This window comes from Protopterus annectens, chromosome 7.part0, assembly GCF_019279795.1.
Source record: "Protopterus annectens isolate FY-2018-M chromosome 7.part0, PAN1.0, whole genome shotgun sequence".
In the NCBI taxonomy this organism is placed as follows: domain Eukaryota; kingdom Metazoa; phylum Chordata; order Ceratodontiformes; family Protopteridae; genus Protopterus; species Protopterus annectens.
In genome coordinates this window covers 965,349,359-965,367,095 of record NC_056739.1, presented here as the reverse complement: position 1 = coordinate 965,367,095, position 17,737 = coordinate 965,349,359, and the positions used below count along the sequence as shown (strand labels likewise).

Genomic DNA, 17,737 nt, shown 5'->3' with positions numbered 1-17,737 from the left:
TTATTAACACTTTTTCTGCAGGCCCTGTACCACCTCAGATATTCATGTCATCTTATGAATACATTAACTACAGTGCCTGGGTAGCAACATGTCTCTAGATCATGCTTCTCCCAAAAGCAAGAAATAAGATGAAAACAAAATAGCAGATCTACATAGCTGTAGGTTAAGTTTGTACAATAAATTTTTACCCTTATAGCTGTGTGCATCTGCTGTTTTGTTTTCATTTTTATTTCTTGTTTTCCATATAATTGCACAGTATCAGTGGCCGGTTGCTTGTTTTTTGTTTAAATGTTTCTCCCAAAAACAACCATGCTGTGCTCATGCATTCTGTTTTCAGGCCTCTTCTTAAACCATTTATGGAACAAAAAGCTGCAGATTAACAATAGACATCAGGATCATTTTATGATATTCTGATGATGGATCCATATTCACACACATTTCACAAGGCAGGGATTAAAGTTCTAAAGTGTTTTTCAGATTTACTGGCACAAACTTATAGTAACTCCATAATCAGGAACTGCATGCAATAATAAAATATGATACAATAATATGGGAAATGGTTACTATCCATGCCAATTCATTCTACTGGTAAATGAGTATTTTAAAACACTAAAGCAAATAAATACAGTAACACTGAACAAGAAATAAAGACAGTATCACTGAACAAGAAACACGGTTTATAAGTAAGCTGCGCTGAAATAAGTGAAGGAGTTAATTACTAGAAGAAATTCCTTACCATCACTTCCAGCTTGAGCTGGCTTTATGACACTCCCAAGCTCTTTAATCAGGTGGTTTATACTGTCCTCAAAACTTTGTTTGCTTGTAAAGTCAATCCATAGCTTTGCGCCAAGAATTGCTCCTAGCCATCCATCAGGTTTATAATTCTTTTCCATCATAAGAGGCAAAATTTTCTTTTGGAGCTGGAAACTATACTCTGCTTCTGTAATGAAAAAATTTAACTCAGCAGTGTCCACCAGCTAGCTATATTGTCATACAGTAATTCATTAGTTATATCTGTAACTCACTGATGATCTGAGCGAAATATTGAGGAAGTAGTGAATATTTACTTATTGTTCTAGAAACCACATTGACAATCGGAGTCTGCACAGAAAAAAAAAATTGCTTAGCGGTGGAGTAGGTTATCTAGTCTTTCTAAAAGAACAGTATTTAAAGGGAATTGGGGCAAATTTTCAACTAGCTGCACAAACTGATACACAAAAATACTGAGAACAGCTAGTCAGATAATGGGTATAGCCAAAAAGCGCACACACTTCCATCTGCAAATATTTTGGCAGGGGTTAAGCCCTGTTGTATCTCATTTGTTTCTGTATTTGGTAATGTGTGTGTGTGTGTGTGTGTGTGGGAGGGCTGCACCTCACTACCCCAGTATATAAATATTCCTACTCAAAGGTTGCAAAGATTAGAAGAAAAGTAAGCACTTCATTTCCAACAACCAGGAGCTGTGGTGCAAAGACGACAATTGATCCATCCACCAGGCAATTCATTTTATTTCAAATTACAATGTTAAGCACTTTCATTCTTATCATAGGGAACTTCATCAGAACATAATAAACTTCCTAAAAAACACATTTAAATGTTTAAAATCCCGAGACACATGTCTCCAACCTCATTTAAATATTTAAAATCCCCAGACACATATCTCCATCTACCCAATACCAAACTAAAATCAATTAAATACAATTAGAAGACGTCATAATAAATATATAATCAAATTAAACACCATAATAGTTTAATTTTAATGCTGAATAAATGGAACTACTTTCATTTAATCCTGGGAAACTAATAGCATCCAACTTTAATTGCCATTTCAGGTCACATTTTTCTGTTAATCAAAAATTAAACCCTAAGGGTCACAACTATCTGTTGCAATACTAAAAACCTAAATTGATGTTTGTTCTCTTTTTCAGTATGCTTATACAAAGCATTTGTACTTTTTTTCTTTTGAATTTCAAACAAATGCTCATATATATGCTCTTTTAATTTTCTAGATATCTTCCCCACATAAAATGCAGGGCATGATTAACACTGGGCTAAATACATAACCATCTTGGACTCACAGGAAAATCATCCATTCATCTTAAATACTTCACCTCTAATTTGAAAACGGTTAGTAAATAGTATATATGGGCAGTGGAGGCAATGGCCACACTTATACATACCCATAAATTCTTGCTTTTCCTTCTTTTAACAACTACTTCCTTTCCATTCTCTAAATAATTTTTAAAAGATTTCTCCCTCTTAAACACTATACATGTTTTTCTCCTAATTTACTCCATATAGCACTGTTCTCAAGAAATAAAGCCCAATTTTTATATAATACATTTGAGGTGGTTTTACTATCTAATGTTTATGTAGTTATGAATGTTCAATTAGGTGCATATTGGGAATTTACGGGACCGGTACTTAAATGATTTTCTTTATTACTAGAAAGAATTAATGGCATATAAAAACATTTCTTCTTTTCTTAACCACGTCATCCTTAATTTCCTTAACCAATTCCTTGGGATAACCCCTTTTGTGGAACATGTCAGCTACATCATCACATTCCTTAAGAAACTCTTCCACATCTGAAGCCATTCTTGCTATCCACACTAGCTGGCCTTTCACCACAGCTTTCTTTTGGTGCTTAGAATGCCAGCTATAGTACTGTAGAAAGGAGTTAGAATACATCAGCTTTCTATATATACTAGGTACATATTTTTGGCTTGCATAGTCTTTCCTAATCTTAACATCCAAAAAAAACATCTTATCTTTAGTAAAGCTGGATGTACACTTTAAAAATTCTACTGTACTGTTGATATATTCAATAAATTCTTGTAATCAGACATGAGAACCAGTCCACAAAATAAATATGTTAGCCAAAAATGTAGTATAATCTGACCAGGAGTACTTAAACTCACTATTCATTGAGTATCCTTTTTCTCAGTAAGTCATCATGAAGTTAACAAAACAGGGGTGCATGTGGCCTTCATTGCCACACCAGTTTTCTGATTGAACACTTGACCCTCAAAGTAAATGAAATTATTTTTCAAAATTGTCACCATTACTGCTATTACTGCATTTATTTTAACTTGAGATAATGAAGTACTGGTATAAATACACTCTTCAAAACACTGGATCCCTGTATCATTTGGAATTACTAAATATATACGCTATACAGATCTATTGTTACAAATATAGCGTCTTCTTTAAAATCCAACTCTCTCATTAAACTTAAAAATTGCCATGAATCCTTACAAACATAAGGTCAATTTTTCTGACCATATTTCTAAACGTTGTCCACATATTTAGTTATAAAGTGAATTTTGGATCTAGACCCATCCATTATAAGTCTAAGAGGTGGATTATCTAAAGATTTATATAGTTTAGGGATCCCAAATATATACACTATTACAGGTTTATCATTTGCCATGTAGTCATATTCACTTTTAGTAATCTGACCCTGCATTAACATATATTCCAGTTGTAAATCTAGTTTAGCAAAAGCTATATCAGTTTTATTGCACGACACCTCTTCCTAAGTGTCTTCCATAAGTATACAATGCACAATGCATGCGACTAAAATAATCCTCCTTGTTCATAATAACTAACCCACCCCCCCCCCCCTTATACGGCTTCATCACTCTGATATGATCATCATCGGAAATCTCCTTAAATAGTGTCACATCTGACTGAGATATATTCCAAAAGTTATATCCACTCAGTTTACTTAAAACATGTTTAATGTCTAATTCACATAACTTTTCAAACATTTGTAATGTATGATGGGGGGTAAATAAACTAGGTTTCCTTAGCACATAATTATTCAAACTCAAATTACTCCTTGAAAACCACAAGGAGAGATTTAACTTTTTAATAAATAGTTTTAATCAATCAAAACATTACTTAAATTACCTCTACTTGCTGGTACAAATGTTAAACCTCTCGATTAAACATTTACATGACTAGTCGCAAATGTCCTTGGAAGAATAGTTATAAACTTTGAAGTCCTTGTTTTCATTAAATATAATGTGTAATACATTGTTAAAATGTTCAAAACCGAATAAACATTCAAACCAGACTAATAAAATAACATAAAAAAGCCAGAAAATAAAAACAACGGAGTTTATTCAAATACACATTAAACAGTAAGCGCATTCATCTCTTATAACAAGACTTCATCAGACTGAATAATGCATTTTTAAAAACATCACTTAAATAGCAAATCACATGACACAAATGAATTCATTAATGCTTTATCCCCTTCCTTCTCAGAAAGGCAACAAAATCTTCACAGTTGTTTAAAGCTGGTGGAAAACATGCATTTAATCTCAATTGCCACACAATACTCATACCACCCAAGTTCATCTTCAATGCTAAACATTTTGTTAAACCCTTTGACTTCATACAAAACTAAAAATTTTAAATCTGCTTTGCATTTACTCAATTTGTAATGCTTGCCAAGTGCATTTTTTTTCATCCCCCACCAACACTGAATTCTTATGGTTGTATATTCTTTTGTATAGTTATGTAGGGGTGTGGCCCACATAAAAGGACTTGCAGGGCATGCATACCACTAAATACACAACAGTTTTTGATTTACATGTATATCATCCCTTAATGAAGATGTTCTGTTTATTTTTACATATTTCATTGGCATCAGTGAATAAATAGTTGTATAAACTGCAGTTCAAATATTTGAACATGTCTGGTTTAACGCATTGTTTCAAGAAGTTCTAATTTGGCTTGAAAATAATTCTTGAGACTTTTTCCCTTCTTTTGTAAAAAGACAGGATGTTCACCAACCACTTTCAAGATCTCAGAGCACCTTTTCAAAATTTTCCAGTTACTTGATATAATATTCTTGATTGCTCTGTCATCTGCACTATTACTAATTTGCATGGAAATTCTGAAGTCAGTTGGCTTAGACCTTTGAGTTATTGTGTCAGCAGAGTACCTTAAACTACATATCTCTCTGTACCTTTCTGAAACTAATTTTTCAGGGTAACCCCTACTAATAAACTTCTGCATAAACTAGCATAAACATGAGTATAAGTTTACTTGTTTTATAGATACAGGATAATTACTCTCTCCGCTGGTTTTTAAACTATCAGGTTTGAAGACCTCTGGATACAGGCATTATTATTGTGATTTACTGCTTGAGTTAACCATTTGGATCTGTATATATTGTAATTGCCCATATCCTATCTGCAATTTGAATTTTTTTTTTTTGAAAATACTTTCAGATTTTTAAATTGTGGTTTATCTCTCATCCGTTGTAATTTACTATATACTTTGTATTTGCCATGCGTAGTGGCTGCAAACCCTAAATAAATTGATGGTATCCCACATTTGCATTGTTAAACAACTTTGTAAGTGGCTAGTGGCAAAGCTTATTTGCTGCTGAACTTGGTTAGTTATATAAATATATATTTCCATATGATATAATTTTAAACTATAATCAAATAACATGCACATCAAAAGGGTAGTGCATTAGAAGAGTGCTGACAGCAGCAAGAATGCAGAATACCAGCTAAGGTATTTTAAACTTTCCCCCAGTACTGTATGATTTTTGAGTTAGGATGCTTAAGTTATTGGAAATGTGGGGGATGCAGAGTACTTACGACCCCCACTGATCCCCTCCCCATTCTTGATAATTCTGTCTGTCAATGTTTGCCTGCCGAAGGAAAAAAAAAACAGTTGGAGAATTTTGTTTGGATGGTTTGCCTACAACACACACACACACGCACACACACATGCACACGCACACACACATATGCGCACACACACACACACACACACACACACACACACACACACACACACACACACACACACACACACACACACACACACACCTTTTCTAGGTATTTAGAGGAATGTTAGTCACCCCAGTTCAACAGTACTTCACCCCAATCCATGATGGTAGCACACATATACTCTATTACTTCCTTGGCTATTTATCAGTTTACTTATGGAAAGATTCTATTATGTAACAGGCAATACCTTAACAATACTATTACCAGAAAAAAAAACAACAACAAATGCAACTGTACTATAGTGCAATTTTATTCATAAGCTGTTGTTTTGCATGTGTTACCTTAGAAATTGGTTTGTGGATGAAACAAATAGTGAACTCTTAAGAAGAATGATACTAAAATGCATTTCTAAGTGATGCTGACTGCATTGTATAGAATACAATCCAGATTGTGATTCAGATGATCCAGGCTCAGTTAATGACTCAGATGCTGGATTAGAGAGCTGAGAAGTGAGAGTAATGGTGGGATATGCCTGCTCACCTCTCCTTTGGTGGTAGTGGTGGGGGTGATGCATATCTGTTACCAGGCCATTCAATTTGTGAAGGTGTTCTATGGAAGATGGTGATCTAATGAGCGATGATCTGCTTGTAAATATCAGCAGGGCTGCTAATGGGTTACCAGAGCTGTTGGAGGGTGACATCCCCATGTTGTGCCCACCATAATCCATGTTGTGCACACCATACCCCCCACATCTTGAATGCTAATGGAGCATATACAAAGGGAGCTAATTACAGTTTAAAGGTAAAACCCCAGTATAGCGGCTGCCTGGACAACAGCCACATTTTGTGGTGTGTGTGTGTGTGTGTGTGTGTGTGTGTGTGTGTGTGTGTGTGTGTGTGTGTGTGTGTGTGTGTGTGTGTGTGTCTGATGCACAGCAGGAATAGAAGCAAAAAAGTTAAAAATAAATAAATAAATAAATAAATAATAGCCAAAGTGATGTAATAATGTCCCAGAGTCAGCTAGGACCAACATTTCCACTGGCTAAACTTACATAAAGTGGCATGCCTTCAGTATGTTTGTATGTGTGTTTTGTAATTTACACACACAAATATATACACACACACACACACACACACACACATATATATATATATATATATATATATATATATATATATACACACGTGCATATATGTAGTGTGTGTGTGTGTGTGTGTGTTATTCACACAGTGATTTGTTTAACAGATCCCAAACATGTAAACATCTTCTAGTGCAGATTATTGAAAATAGCATAACTCAATGGTAAGATAAAAGACTCTCCAAAATCTGGTAAAACTCAGACTAGAAAATAATTTTAGAAATTTTATTCAGCTCTATGTTTGCATAGTGTTAAACAACATTGCACCCTCTCAGCACTTGGTTCTTCAGTGCAGTTCCTGCCTGGGGTACTTTGCATGTCTGCATGTCCTTTCTTTCTCCCCATGAGTTTTTGCTGGATGTTCAAGAATTCTCCTGCATTACATGGTCATGCTGATTGCACTTTTAAGTGTTGAACACCAAGTATCCAGACACTGTCTGATTCTCAGTGTACTATTTCTGAGATATTGCTGTATCTCAAATAATTTTCTGTATGCTGAGGTGCAATCTTGGAGCTAGTTTATGTAAGTAACGGGAGTGCAGGGCTACAACCCACCACATTAAAAGCTATGACACTTTAACACTGCAGCAGCAGTTTCAGTTTTTGTTGCTGTCTCTCTAATATACACATAAGTGTTTGTCTATTTGGCACTAAGCTGACAGTATTTTTTTATCTTACAGTCATACATCCTGTGATAGTCTGGCATCCTAGACAGTATTAGTTTTCTGCCTTTATTCCCGATTACCAGCATAGGCTGTATCTCCCCTGCTATCATGAAAACAGAGGAAGTAGATATCACCAAATGAATGAATAAATGAATACATTTTCAGACATTTTATAGCATGGATAAATACATAGCAGCAGAACCAGAAAGACTGATGTAGTTTAAATCATGGAAGAAGTAAGAGAAGAAATGATTCAGGAATAGAAATATGGAATATAAATATGCTTATGTGAGAGAAAGTAATTATATAGAAAAGTGCTGTAGCTTACTGAAAGGAAAAGACACTGAGAATCACTTCAGAGCAAGCTTCCATCTTGGTTGTCCACGCTTACTGTGGTAGATTATATTGATTTATAGTATAGTTGAGAGTTAATTTCTGAGGGTAAAAACAATTTGTAATAATGAAACTGACCTTGAGACAGAGTTAGATACCCTGGAAAGGATGTTTACTGATAGAGGGTATGATAGTGCTACAGTTAGAGTGCTACGTGTAATGACACTAGGGAGTTAAGACAATGCCTCTGGACCTATTACCCATGGGCCCAATGTAGAATGCTTTGATAATGATCAACAAGGAATGGTAACAAACAGTGTAAATGATACGACATATAGAACCTATATGCCTAGAAGAAATGTTACGAATAATAAAGGTAGATGCCCCACCTCCTTTGTGACCAACTATACTAGCAGTAATAAGACTGTAAGAGATATAATACAGAAACACTGGCATCTTCTAACACTGGATAACAAAACTGCCAAATTTGTTGGAACAGCACCAGTTTTTAAATATAGAAATAGTCAGAATTTAAAACAACTATTATACAATGACAAGAAAGTAATGAAGAACAAAGATCTAAGGCTAGGGACATACCCTTGTAGGCACTGTTCTGTATGTAAAGTGTTAAGCAAGGAACAGGTATTTGAACATCCCACCCTAGATTTTGATTTTCACCCCAGATTCTGTGCTGACTGCACTACTACGCATTTGGTATATTTGGCTACATGTGACTCTTGCCCATGTTCTTATGTGGGCAAAACTATCCAAAAATTAAGAGATAGAGTACTTAAACACCTCTCAGATATAAGGAAGGGTGATATTAAAAATGCACTAGCTAAACATCAGCTAGAGCTTCCTAAACACCAATTTACATTTAGGGTGCTACAGTGTATACATAAAACTCTGAGAGGGGGTGACGTGAACAACTACTTGGAACAGAATGAGTTAAAATGGATCTTAAGGATGCAAGCACACGGATTTCCTGGCCTTAACAATTGTGTAGTATTAAACCCACCCTTAAGGGATGGAAGTTAAAGAATCACAAGCACAAATGATTTGAGATGTAATATCCTCCTACTAATGGTGATGTCATTTTGGCTCCATTTTTCATTATTGTGATTGGTCAGTTTGTATTATAAATATAGTATGTACTGTTTTTGTTAAATATGATGATCTGAGGAAGCATTTGTTTTATGCAAAAGCACTTGTCCTATATGTTTTTGAAGTACTGTTTTTATTAAAGTGGAGTAAATTCAGCCGTGGTTATCCAGCTGTTTTTTATGAAGATTTACTTTTTCTGTCTGGATTCAGTCTGTACTGGTGATTTTTTTTCTTTAGTTGTTGGTTTGTTCTCCAGTGCCTACACATGGCTGATGGGAATCTTCCCTCAACTTCCAAGGAAGTTTTACCTGGCTCGAAGGAGCGTATGCAAGAGAAATAGAATAACATCATTAGATGTCAAGATAATCCACTTTTAACATTAACCTTTGGCCAAGAAACATCGCCTACAATACAACAAGACTCTGTTGAGTTAGAGACTTTCTCTAAAAATCTTATAGCTCTAGAAAATTACTTATATAAACTTAAACGCTATACTTGGCAAGGGTTACATTTGGAGGCATGCCTACACTTTCGTGTTATACCAAGAAGCATGCATGTTTTATGCATGCCGACCTGTGGAGATGTCTCTCCTGATCTCCTCAAGAGTTAATGATAGAGTACTTCAATCCCCTAGAAGATCAACTGTTAACACAAACAGAACAACAACATGCTGATCTACTCATGCGTTTTAAGGGTGAGCTTTATAATAGTAGAATAGACAATATTTACTCTAACGTTACCATATATGAAACAAGACTTAGACAAACAAAACAAAAGAAATTGCAGAGAGATTTTGGTGACTTTTTGTCGGGTAATGTGTTTGTCTGGCCGAGACATGCAAATGAGTAGCACCCTGATGTCAGGAATGGTGACCAATGGAGAGCTGTAAGAGCGACGCTGGAAACCAGAGAAGAGGGATTACCTTATACACCCTCGTCCTTGACCAACACCATCATACTTGACACAGCCAACAGTACAGCTGAGTTGACTTGTGTCCCGATGCAGAGTACCAACACTAATTGACCGGGCATCAGTGAAGATGATAACAACACACCTCCCCCTAACCAGCAATTATGGAATCGACAACACAATAACTATGCATCAACGGGTGCTAGACCTAAACAAACTGGTGCATTTCATGTGGAAAATTTTTTACCACTTCCTGTGCAGTCAAAGAGACCGCAGTATATGCGTTCAACCAACAGGGGGAGACAGAAGGGGAAGGTATTTACAGCGAGAGATCCGACACAACAAAAGATGAAACGTTAGAAAATTTAATAGTGAATTTGTCTAACTATCATATAGACCAGCATGAGAGAACTGTGCTAAACAGAGGACTAACTTTTGTTCCGGCAACCATGACTAGTGTGAGTGATGTTTTAATTGACCTGAGGTTGATTGCGAGAAAAATAGCGTTAAACTTGATTTTTGGTGATTCACAAAATGCATCTAATGCTACATACAAAAGGCCTAGTATATTTTCACCAGACTTACCAGCTCATCTTAAACTGTTTGTATAAGCTTGTGAACGTGATTTTATTGAAATTTTAAATCAAGATAAACAAAACAGATTTTATAACCTGCATATTAATGAACATCAAGCTTTGCAAAACTTGATACATAATACAGAACTGACTATTAGACCATCTGATAAAGGTGGTGCGATCATTGTAATGAATACTAATGACTATTTGCATGCAATGTTTGATTTATTGAACAATGTTAAAACTTATTGCTTGATAGACTGGCAGCAATGTAAAAGGATTGTTAACTATGTGGGAGAATGTCTGTATGATCTACTTATGAGCAGAGAGATTAATGAAGAGCTTTATCAGTTTTTTCATGTAGCTTCTCCTAAGATACCTGTTATTAAAGGACAGCCGAAGATACGTAAGTCACTAACCACTCCACCAGTGAGACCTATAGTAGCTGGAGGGGGTTGGGTAACTGAACCCCTCTCCATCTATGTGGAGGGCCAATTAAGTCCTGTAGTATTCTCCACTGGCACCATTCTGAAAGATACTACACATTTCCTGCATGATTTATCAGAATTTACTGATATGAATTATGTTACCTCTTTACTAATGGGTACAATGGATGTTTAAAACCTCTTCACCTCCATACCCAATGATTATGGGGTGGAGGCGATCAGATATATACTTGGTAAAGATGAACATGAATCACATTGTAATATTTGCTTAGCCTACACATTACTAGATTTAATTTTGCATAACAATGTGTTCATGTTTGAAGAACAACTATGCCTTCAGAAATGGGGTGTCGCGATGGGCACCCCATGTGCCAATTCGTACGCAAATTTGGTTATGTACTTTTGGGAATGTAACCACTTATACAATAGTGCTTTGAGTTGAGGCATCAAATTCTATAGGTGTTTTGTGGATGACGTCTTTATACTTTGGCAGGGGGACGCTACATCTCTTTCATTATTTGTTGAATATCTAGAATCCACTACAATTTTTTTGAAGTTTACAGTTACACACTCTGATGAACAAGTGGAATTTCTGGATGTTACACTCATGAAGAATGGTACCAGTGGAATCAATACGACTCTATATAGGAAATCTTGTTGGAGAAATGGTCTCCTATCTAGAGACAGCATGCATCCAGGGCATGTATTTTCTAGTATAGTTAAGAGTCAATTTCTGAGGGTAAAAAGAATTTGCAATAACGAAACTGACCTTGAGACAGAGTTAGATACCCTGGAAAAGATGTTTGATAGAGGGTATGATAGTGCTACAGATGTTCTTTGTGTTTCACTGTTGCAGTCATTACATTTGGGTAATCTGCTGGCAGGTTGCTCTCAGTTGGCCTGATTAACAAAGTCTTGGATCCTGTGTCAGTTGCTGTCCCTTCTTCCATGACGTCAGGTCATCAGGGGTATAAAACATGCAGCTGACGCCATTACATCAGTCTTTCTTGCCGCATGGTGCCCGAAGCAAAAGCAGTTCACAAGTGCCGGTCGGCTGACTCCTGAAATTTTTGTTTTTGAGTTTCAGAACCAAAGTCTTCAACTAAAAGCTAAGTACCTCGTTGGGGAAACTTTTTCTTGCTCCTTACCGATGTCAGTAAAAGTTAATAATTGTATTACTTGTGGGAAGCAAATACCTCATAAGGATTTTCATTTGTACCATATTCCTTGCCTAGGCCCTGACAACGACGTACCTTGCTGTCAGTTTTGTGCTTTATTTAATCTGTCGTCGGTACATTTTTGCTTCTAAATATTTCTGTTCTCAGTTTAATTATCCAGAAATGACTTCAGTTAGCCATCCAACTACCGGAATACCAAAAAAACGCAAAGAAAAAGACAGAGACAGGCCGTTGAGGTTCAAAACTGCCGACGACGCTTCTCCTAAGCCAGTCGCCAGTTTGCCGGTACTCATTGAGGCGCTTTTGCAGCCCCTGATACCCGCTTCTTCTGATTCGCAGGCCTCTACTGAGACCCATTCAGAGTCTGGTATGCCACAAGATGCTTCACCTTTGGAACCCACGGATGTCTCTACCTTGGAAGGGTCCGGAGCTGCTGTGCAGGCACTGGCTTCTGAGGGTGTATTCAGGCCTACAGATTTGCATGTTAAACCAACTCCACCTTCAATACTAAGGCCTAAATCACGATCTATGTCTAAAAAACCGATGCCCAGACCACATGTTCAGGCCCCTATGCCTAAAAAACAAATGATCAAAATGGCTGAAGATTTAATTACTCTAATCAGGGGTAGTCAACCCCCCCTTCTAAGAGGCCTAGGGCTGAACTTGACTATGAATCTCCTGAACAGGAATCTGTTTCTTCTGACTCTTCTAATGACCTGGATTTGTCCATACCTACTTATGAGGACTCTGGTGCAGAGGATTCCATTCCCTCTGCTTCTCCCCCTGAGGATTTTTCTTTTGGAGAAACTTTACATACCTTAAGGCAGCATTTCCACTGGGAAAGTCAGAATTTTTCTGAATCCAAAAAGAGGCTTAGGGATTTCCTTCTTCTTCCTCAGCATAGGCCTTTGGCTATACCTCCTGTACTAGACATTGTTGATGATGTGTTTTTGGAATCCAGTATAGCCCCTGATTCCCTGCCTCCAGCCCCTAGTAAACCAGACAGATACTGCAGGGTTCCTGAGTCCCACAAATTCCTTTTCAAAAATCCTGTTGCGGACCCTGAAACCATTTCTCAGGGGCTCAAGGGCATTAAGGCTTCTACTGCTAAAAATCTTACCTCTTCTGATAGAGACTCCAGGGTGCTGGATAGATGGGGTAAAAAGGTTTATACTTTTGCAACCTTGGCAATCAGGGCCTTAAACTGTCAATTCCATATGCTAAAATATCAACAGTATATCATGGGACTGCTTAAACAGAAAATGATGTTGTTTTCTGACTGTGTGGAAAATAAAGATTTTAGAGGATTTATTGCATTCAGCTGAACAAGTTGGAAAACATACTTTGCAATGTGGTTTTGATTCTTTAGAGGCCGCTTGCAGGGCTGCTGTTACTGGCATGCTTGGCTTAAGGCGCAATCTCTGCCTGATCATGTTAAAGCAAAACTGTTGGATGCTCCTTTGCAGCAGGACCGTCTGTTTGGCAATAAGGCTGAAGAAGTTCTAAAAAAGAGGGAAGATAAAGCTAAATCTATGCAAACTGTGAAAGATTTCTTACAAGTACAACCTCCAAGATTTAGTAGGCACTGGCCTACTAAGAACTGGTCCTTTCCAGCTCCTTCCAGAGCCACTCAAGACAAACCCAGGCACTCCAAAAGCACCAGGCTTCAGTCCCAAGGGACTTTCAGAACTAAGCAATGGGGTGCTTCCACTTCCAAATCTGGAAATAACAAGACACCACCTTATGGTAAACAGTCTCAATGACTTTCCTTTAAGAGTACCAAGCACTTACCTCTCAGCCACCCCTTTGGGGGGAAAACTGGCTCTTCATGCAGAAAACTGGCAACTTATAACCCAGGGCAAATGGGATTTAAATATAGTGTCCGAGGGATACAGATTTCATTTCCACACATTGCCAACTCCAAATGGGTGGCCAGACCTGCCCCCAAATCAGTGGGCAGAGGCTCAGAAACAAGTATTTTCCCTCTTAAACATGGGGGCTATTCAACCAGTACCAGAAGGGGAAAAGGGACAAGGTTTCTATTCCAGACTTTTCCTGGTACCCAGAAAAGACAAATCATGGCGTCCAATTCTGGACCTGTCTACTCTAAACACCTTCCTGGACATTCCAAAATTCAAGATGCTGACTCTTCACCAGTTACTTCCCATGCTAGGCAAGGATGCCTGGTTGGCAACTCTAGATTTAAAAGAGGCTTACCTGCATATCCCAGTCAGGGAATCTTGCAGAAGATACCTATGCTTCAAAGCAGGTTGCATACATTATCAGTTCTCTGCACTGCCCTTTGGCTTGTCTACTGTGCCCAGGGTATTCACAAAGTGCCTGGCTCAAGTAATTTGTCAGAAAAATATGTATTAATGTGTGTGCTTAATGCTAACTAGAAACTAAATGAGTTAACAAGTTTTTCATTCTATTTTATATGCACTATTTTATATACAGCTTAGTTTTATATGAGACTAAAAAATGCTTTTGAAACTGCAGTGTGCTTTCTTAAACTTGCAAGATGCCCTCTGACCTAGTAACTGCTAGCACAGCAAAATTCATGTTTATGCCTTTTGGAAATGTACTTGAGAAGCAGGTGATTATCTGCTAGGTCAGGAAGCAATGAATGAACAATGCCATATTCTATAATGTAATGATTTTGAACAATTAGCTCTGTTCGAAGTATGAGAACACACACAGCTGCAGAAGGAAGAGATAAAACAGACAAAGGACTGTTGGAGAAATGAACTGCAATCTATACTTGCTTTGTGCTCAAATTAGCCATAGTACCTTGAATGGTAACATTGCATATATCTAACCGGTGGTAGCCAAGGCCACGTTGTTTTTCTTAGGAAGTTTCTCACAAAAATTGATAGCACAAGCAGAATTTTACAAAAACAATCACTACGAAATGATGATGTTAAAACTTGTGATTTACTACGTCAGCTTGGTAGGCAATGGCTTATTGGAAAATGTATAAAAATGCTTTCATTTCCTGATTCTAGTCAGACAAACTCTGTATTAGCACGTTTTTGTCTCCTTGCTGCAAGATTAAAGTGCCTTAACCTGAACCTACCATGTATTGATCATTTTTAAAGTATATTTTTCCTTTGACATAATTGCATTTTGCAGGCAAAGTAATATTCAAATATATCCATACCTGGACGATTGTCTAATTCAGGCAGAAAACCAGGCCATTCTTCTAAAACACCTGGCAATTTGTAAAAAGGGTTCTAACTTGTCTAGGGTACACCATAAACGAAAAGAAATCTCAACTGGTACCCTCTCAAAAAATTACATTCCTGGGTGCAAGCTTGAACACAACTGCCCAGATGGCTTTCCTTATGCCAGAAAAGCAAATTCATTTGGTGACTTACTTCAAACAGTTGGCTACAAAAACCCTGCTATCTGCAAGACAAATACTGCAAGCCTTGGGGTTCATGGCGTCCTGCATTTTTCTTTTTCCATATGCAAGACTGCATATGAGGAAACTTCAGTGGTACTTAAAAAGTTTATGGAGTCAACATTGTCACAGCCTGGAAACAATGATTCCTATCATAACTTGCCTGCACCTAGAGTTCCTATGGTGGGCAGAGGCCTGCCACCAAAACAAGGGACTGCCATTCACACCACCCCCTTCCACCCAAACCCTAACTACAGATGTATCAGACTATGCATGGGGGGCTCATATGACAGGAAGTGCATTCAGGGCAAATGGAGCCTAAATCAAATGCACCTTCATATCAATCAAAAAGAAATGCTAGCTGTACAGAATGCACTAACAGCCTTCAAGGACTACCTTCATCCAGGGCAACTAATGGTAAAGGCGGACAACACCACGGTTATGTGGTACATAAACAAGAAGGGGGGTACACATTCCTACCCCATCTGCAGACTAGCCATGGCATTGTGGAACATGGCCTTGAGCTACCAAGTACAACTACAAGCTCAATTCCTGCCAGGAAAGCTGAATATTCTGGCAGACGAACTAAGCAGAAATCTCATGGACCCGCGCAAATGGAAACTGGAACCATGGATTTTCAACATGTTGACACGCAAATGAGGAAGCCCAGACATAGATCTTTTTGCCTCACCCCAGAACTACCAGTTGGACAAATTTTGCACAAGAACTCCTCACAAAAAAGCCTGGAAAGTGGGTGCTTTGTCCTTCAGCTGGAAAAACCTATCAGTCTATGCCTTTCCCCCTCTGCCTCTTCTCTCCTAAGTTCTACTAAAAGTCAAACAGGACAAACGAAAAATGATTTTGATTGCTCCAGACTGGCCTCCCCAACACTGGTACCCACTCCTACGCAGTGTGTCACAAATTTCTCCATGGTACCTGACTCAGACACCTTCCTTTCTGTCTCAGCAGGAGAACCAAATTCTGCACCCTCAGCTCCAAACATTGAATCTTGCGGCTTGGCTAATCATTTAAATTCCCCCTTAGCATCCCTCAGCAAACCTGTGATGGATGTCATTTTGGAGGCGAGAAGACCTAGTACTAGAAAATCTTATGCTGACAAATGGAAAAGATTCTGTGCCTGGAATCATTCTCAAGGGATGAGCACAGCAGCATCCAATTTACCTCAGATTTTGCAATACTTAACTGACATGCTTCACAAGGGCCTGTCTTTTTCCTCCATAAAAATCCATGCCTCAGCCATTTCAGCTCATTACAACACAGAACCCCCCCCCCTCTTCTCTCATCCTCTGCTAAAGCAGTATCGCAGAGGGGCCAAAAACTTGAGCCCACCCAGGAGAGCTCCAACCTCTGCCTGGGACCTTAACTTTGTATTGGAGAAACTAATTCTACCTCCTTTTGAGCCAGCTGCTACTGCAGACTTAAACTTTCTTTCCTGGAAAACAGCTTTCCTTTTAGCAATCACTTCAGCTAGAAGGATATCTGAATTACAGGCCCTTATGGCAGTGGAGCCTTTCAACATCTTTCATGTGGACAGGGTGTCACTCAGGACCAATCCATCCTTCATGCCCAATGTGGTATCCAGTGTGACTCTTAACCAGTCCATTCATTTGCCAACTTTCTTTCCCAATCCACAGAACAAGGGGGAGCAGATTCTGCATTCAGTGGATGTACACAGACTACTTAGATTCTACTTGGACAGGACTAAATCTCACAGAAAATCTGAACAACTGCTGGTAGCATTTGCTGCAGGGCCAGAGGGGAAGGCTATTTCAAAACAAACCTTTTCTAAATGGATAAGCCATTGTATTCATTTCTGCTATAAGCACCATGGAAAACCTATCCCCCAGGGGATCAGATCTCATTCCACCAGGGCTGCATCTACTTCTACAGCTTTTCTCAGAGGCGTTCCTACAGGGGATATTCTAGAAGCTGCTACCTAGAGTTCAGTTCATACTTTCACCATGCATTATCATTTACCAATTTTCTCTAAATCCAGAGCTGGCTTTACCACTGCTGTTTTGCAGGGCCTTATAGCTGGTCCTAATGCTGTATAAATCCATCCTCCCAACCATAGCTTTGGGAATCTACCCAAATGTAATGACTGCAACAGTGAAACACGAAGAACATAATACAGTTGCGTACACTTACCATAAATGTAGATGTTCGAGTATATTCACTGTTGCAGTCCTGGTTACCCTCCCTCCAG

At 38.1% G+C, this 17,737-nt stretch overlaps 1 protein-coding gene across 4 annotated transcripts in view; it reads right to left on the bottom strand.

Moving 5' to 3' along the window:
* LOC122806805 overlaps positions 1 to 17,737 on the bottom strand; it is a 381,197-nt gene that overhangs the window by 119,610 nt on the left and 243,850 nt on the right. For all 4 annotated transcript variants that reach the window (XM_044077529.1, XM_044077528.1, XM_044077530.1 and 1 more), the window contains exon 12: positions 737 to 940. In XM_044077529.1, coding sequence (XP_043933464.1) covers positions 737 to 940 — 204 coding nt within the window. The remainder of the gene's footprint in view (positions 1 to 736; positions 941 to 17,737) is intronic.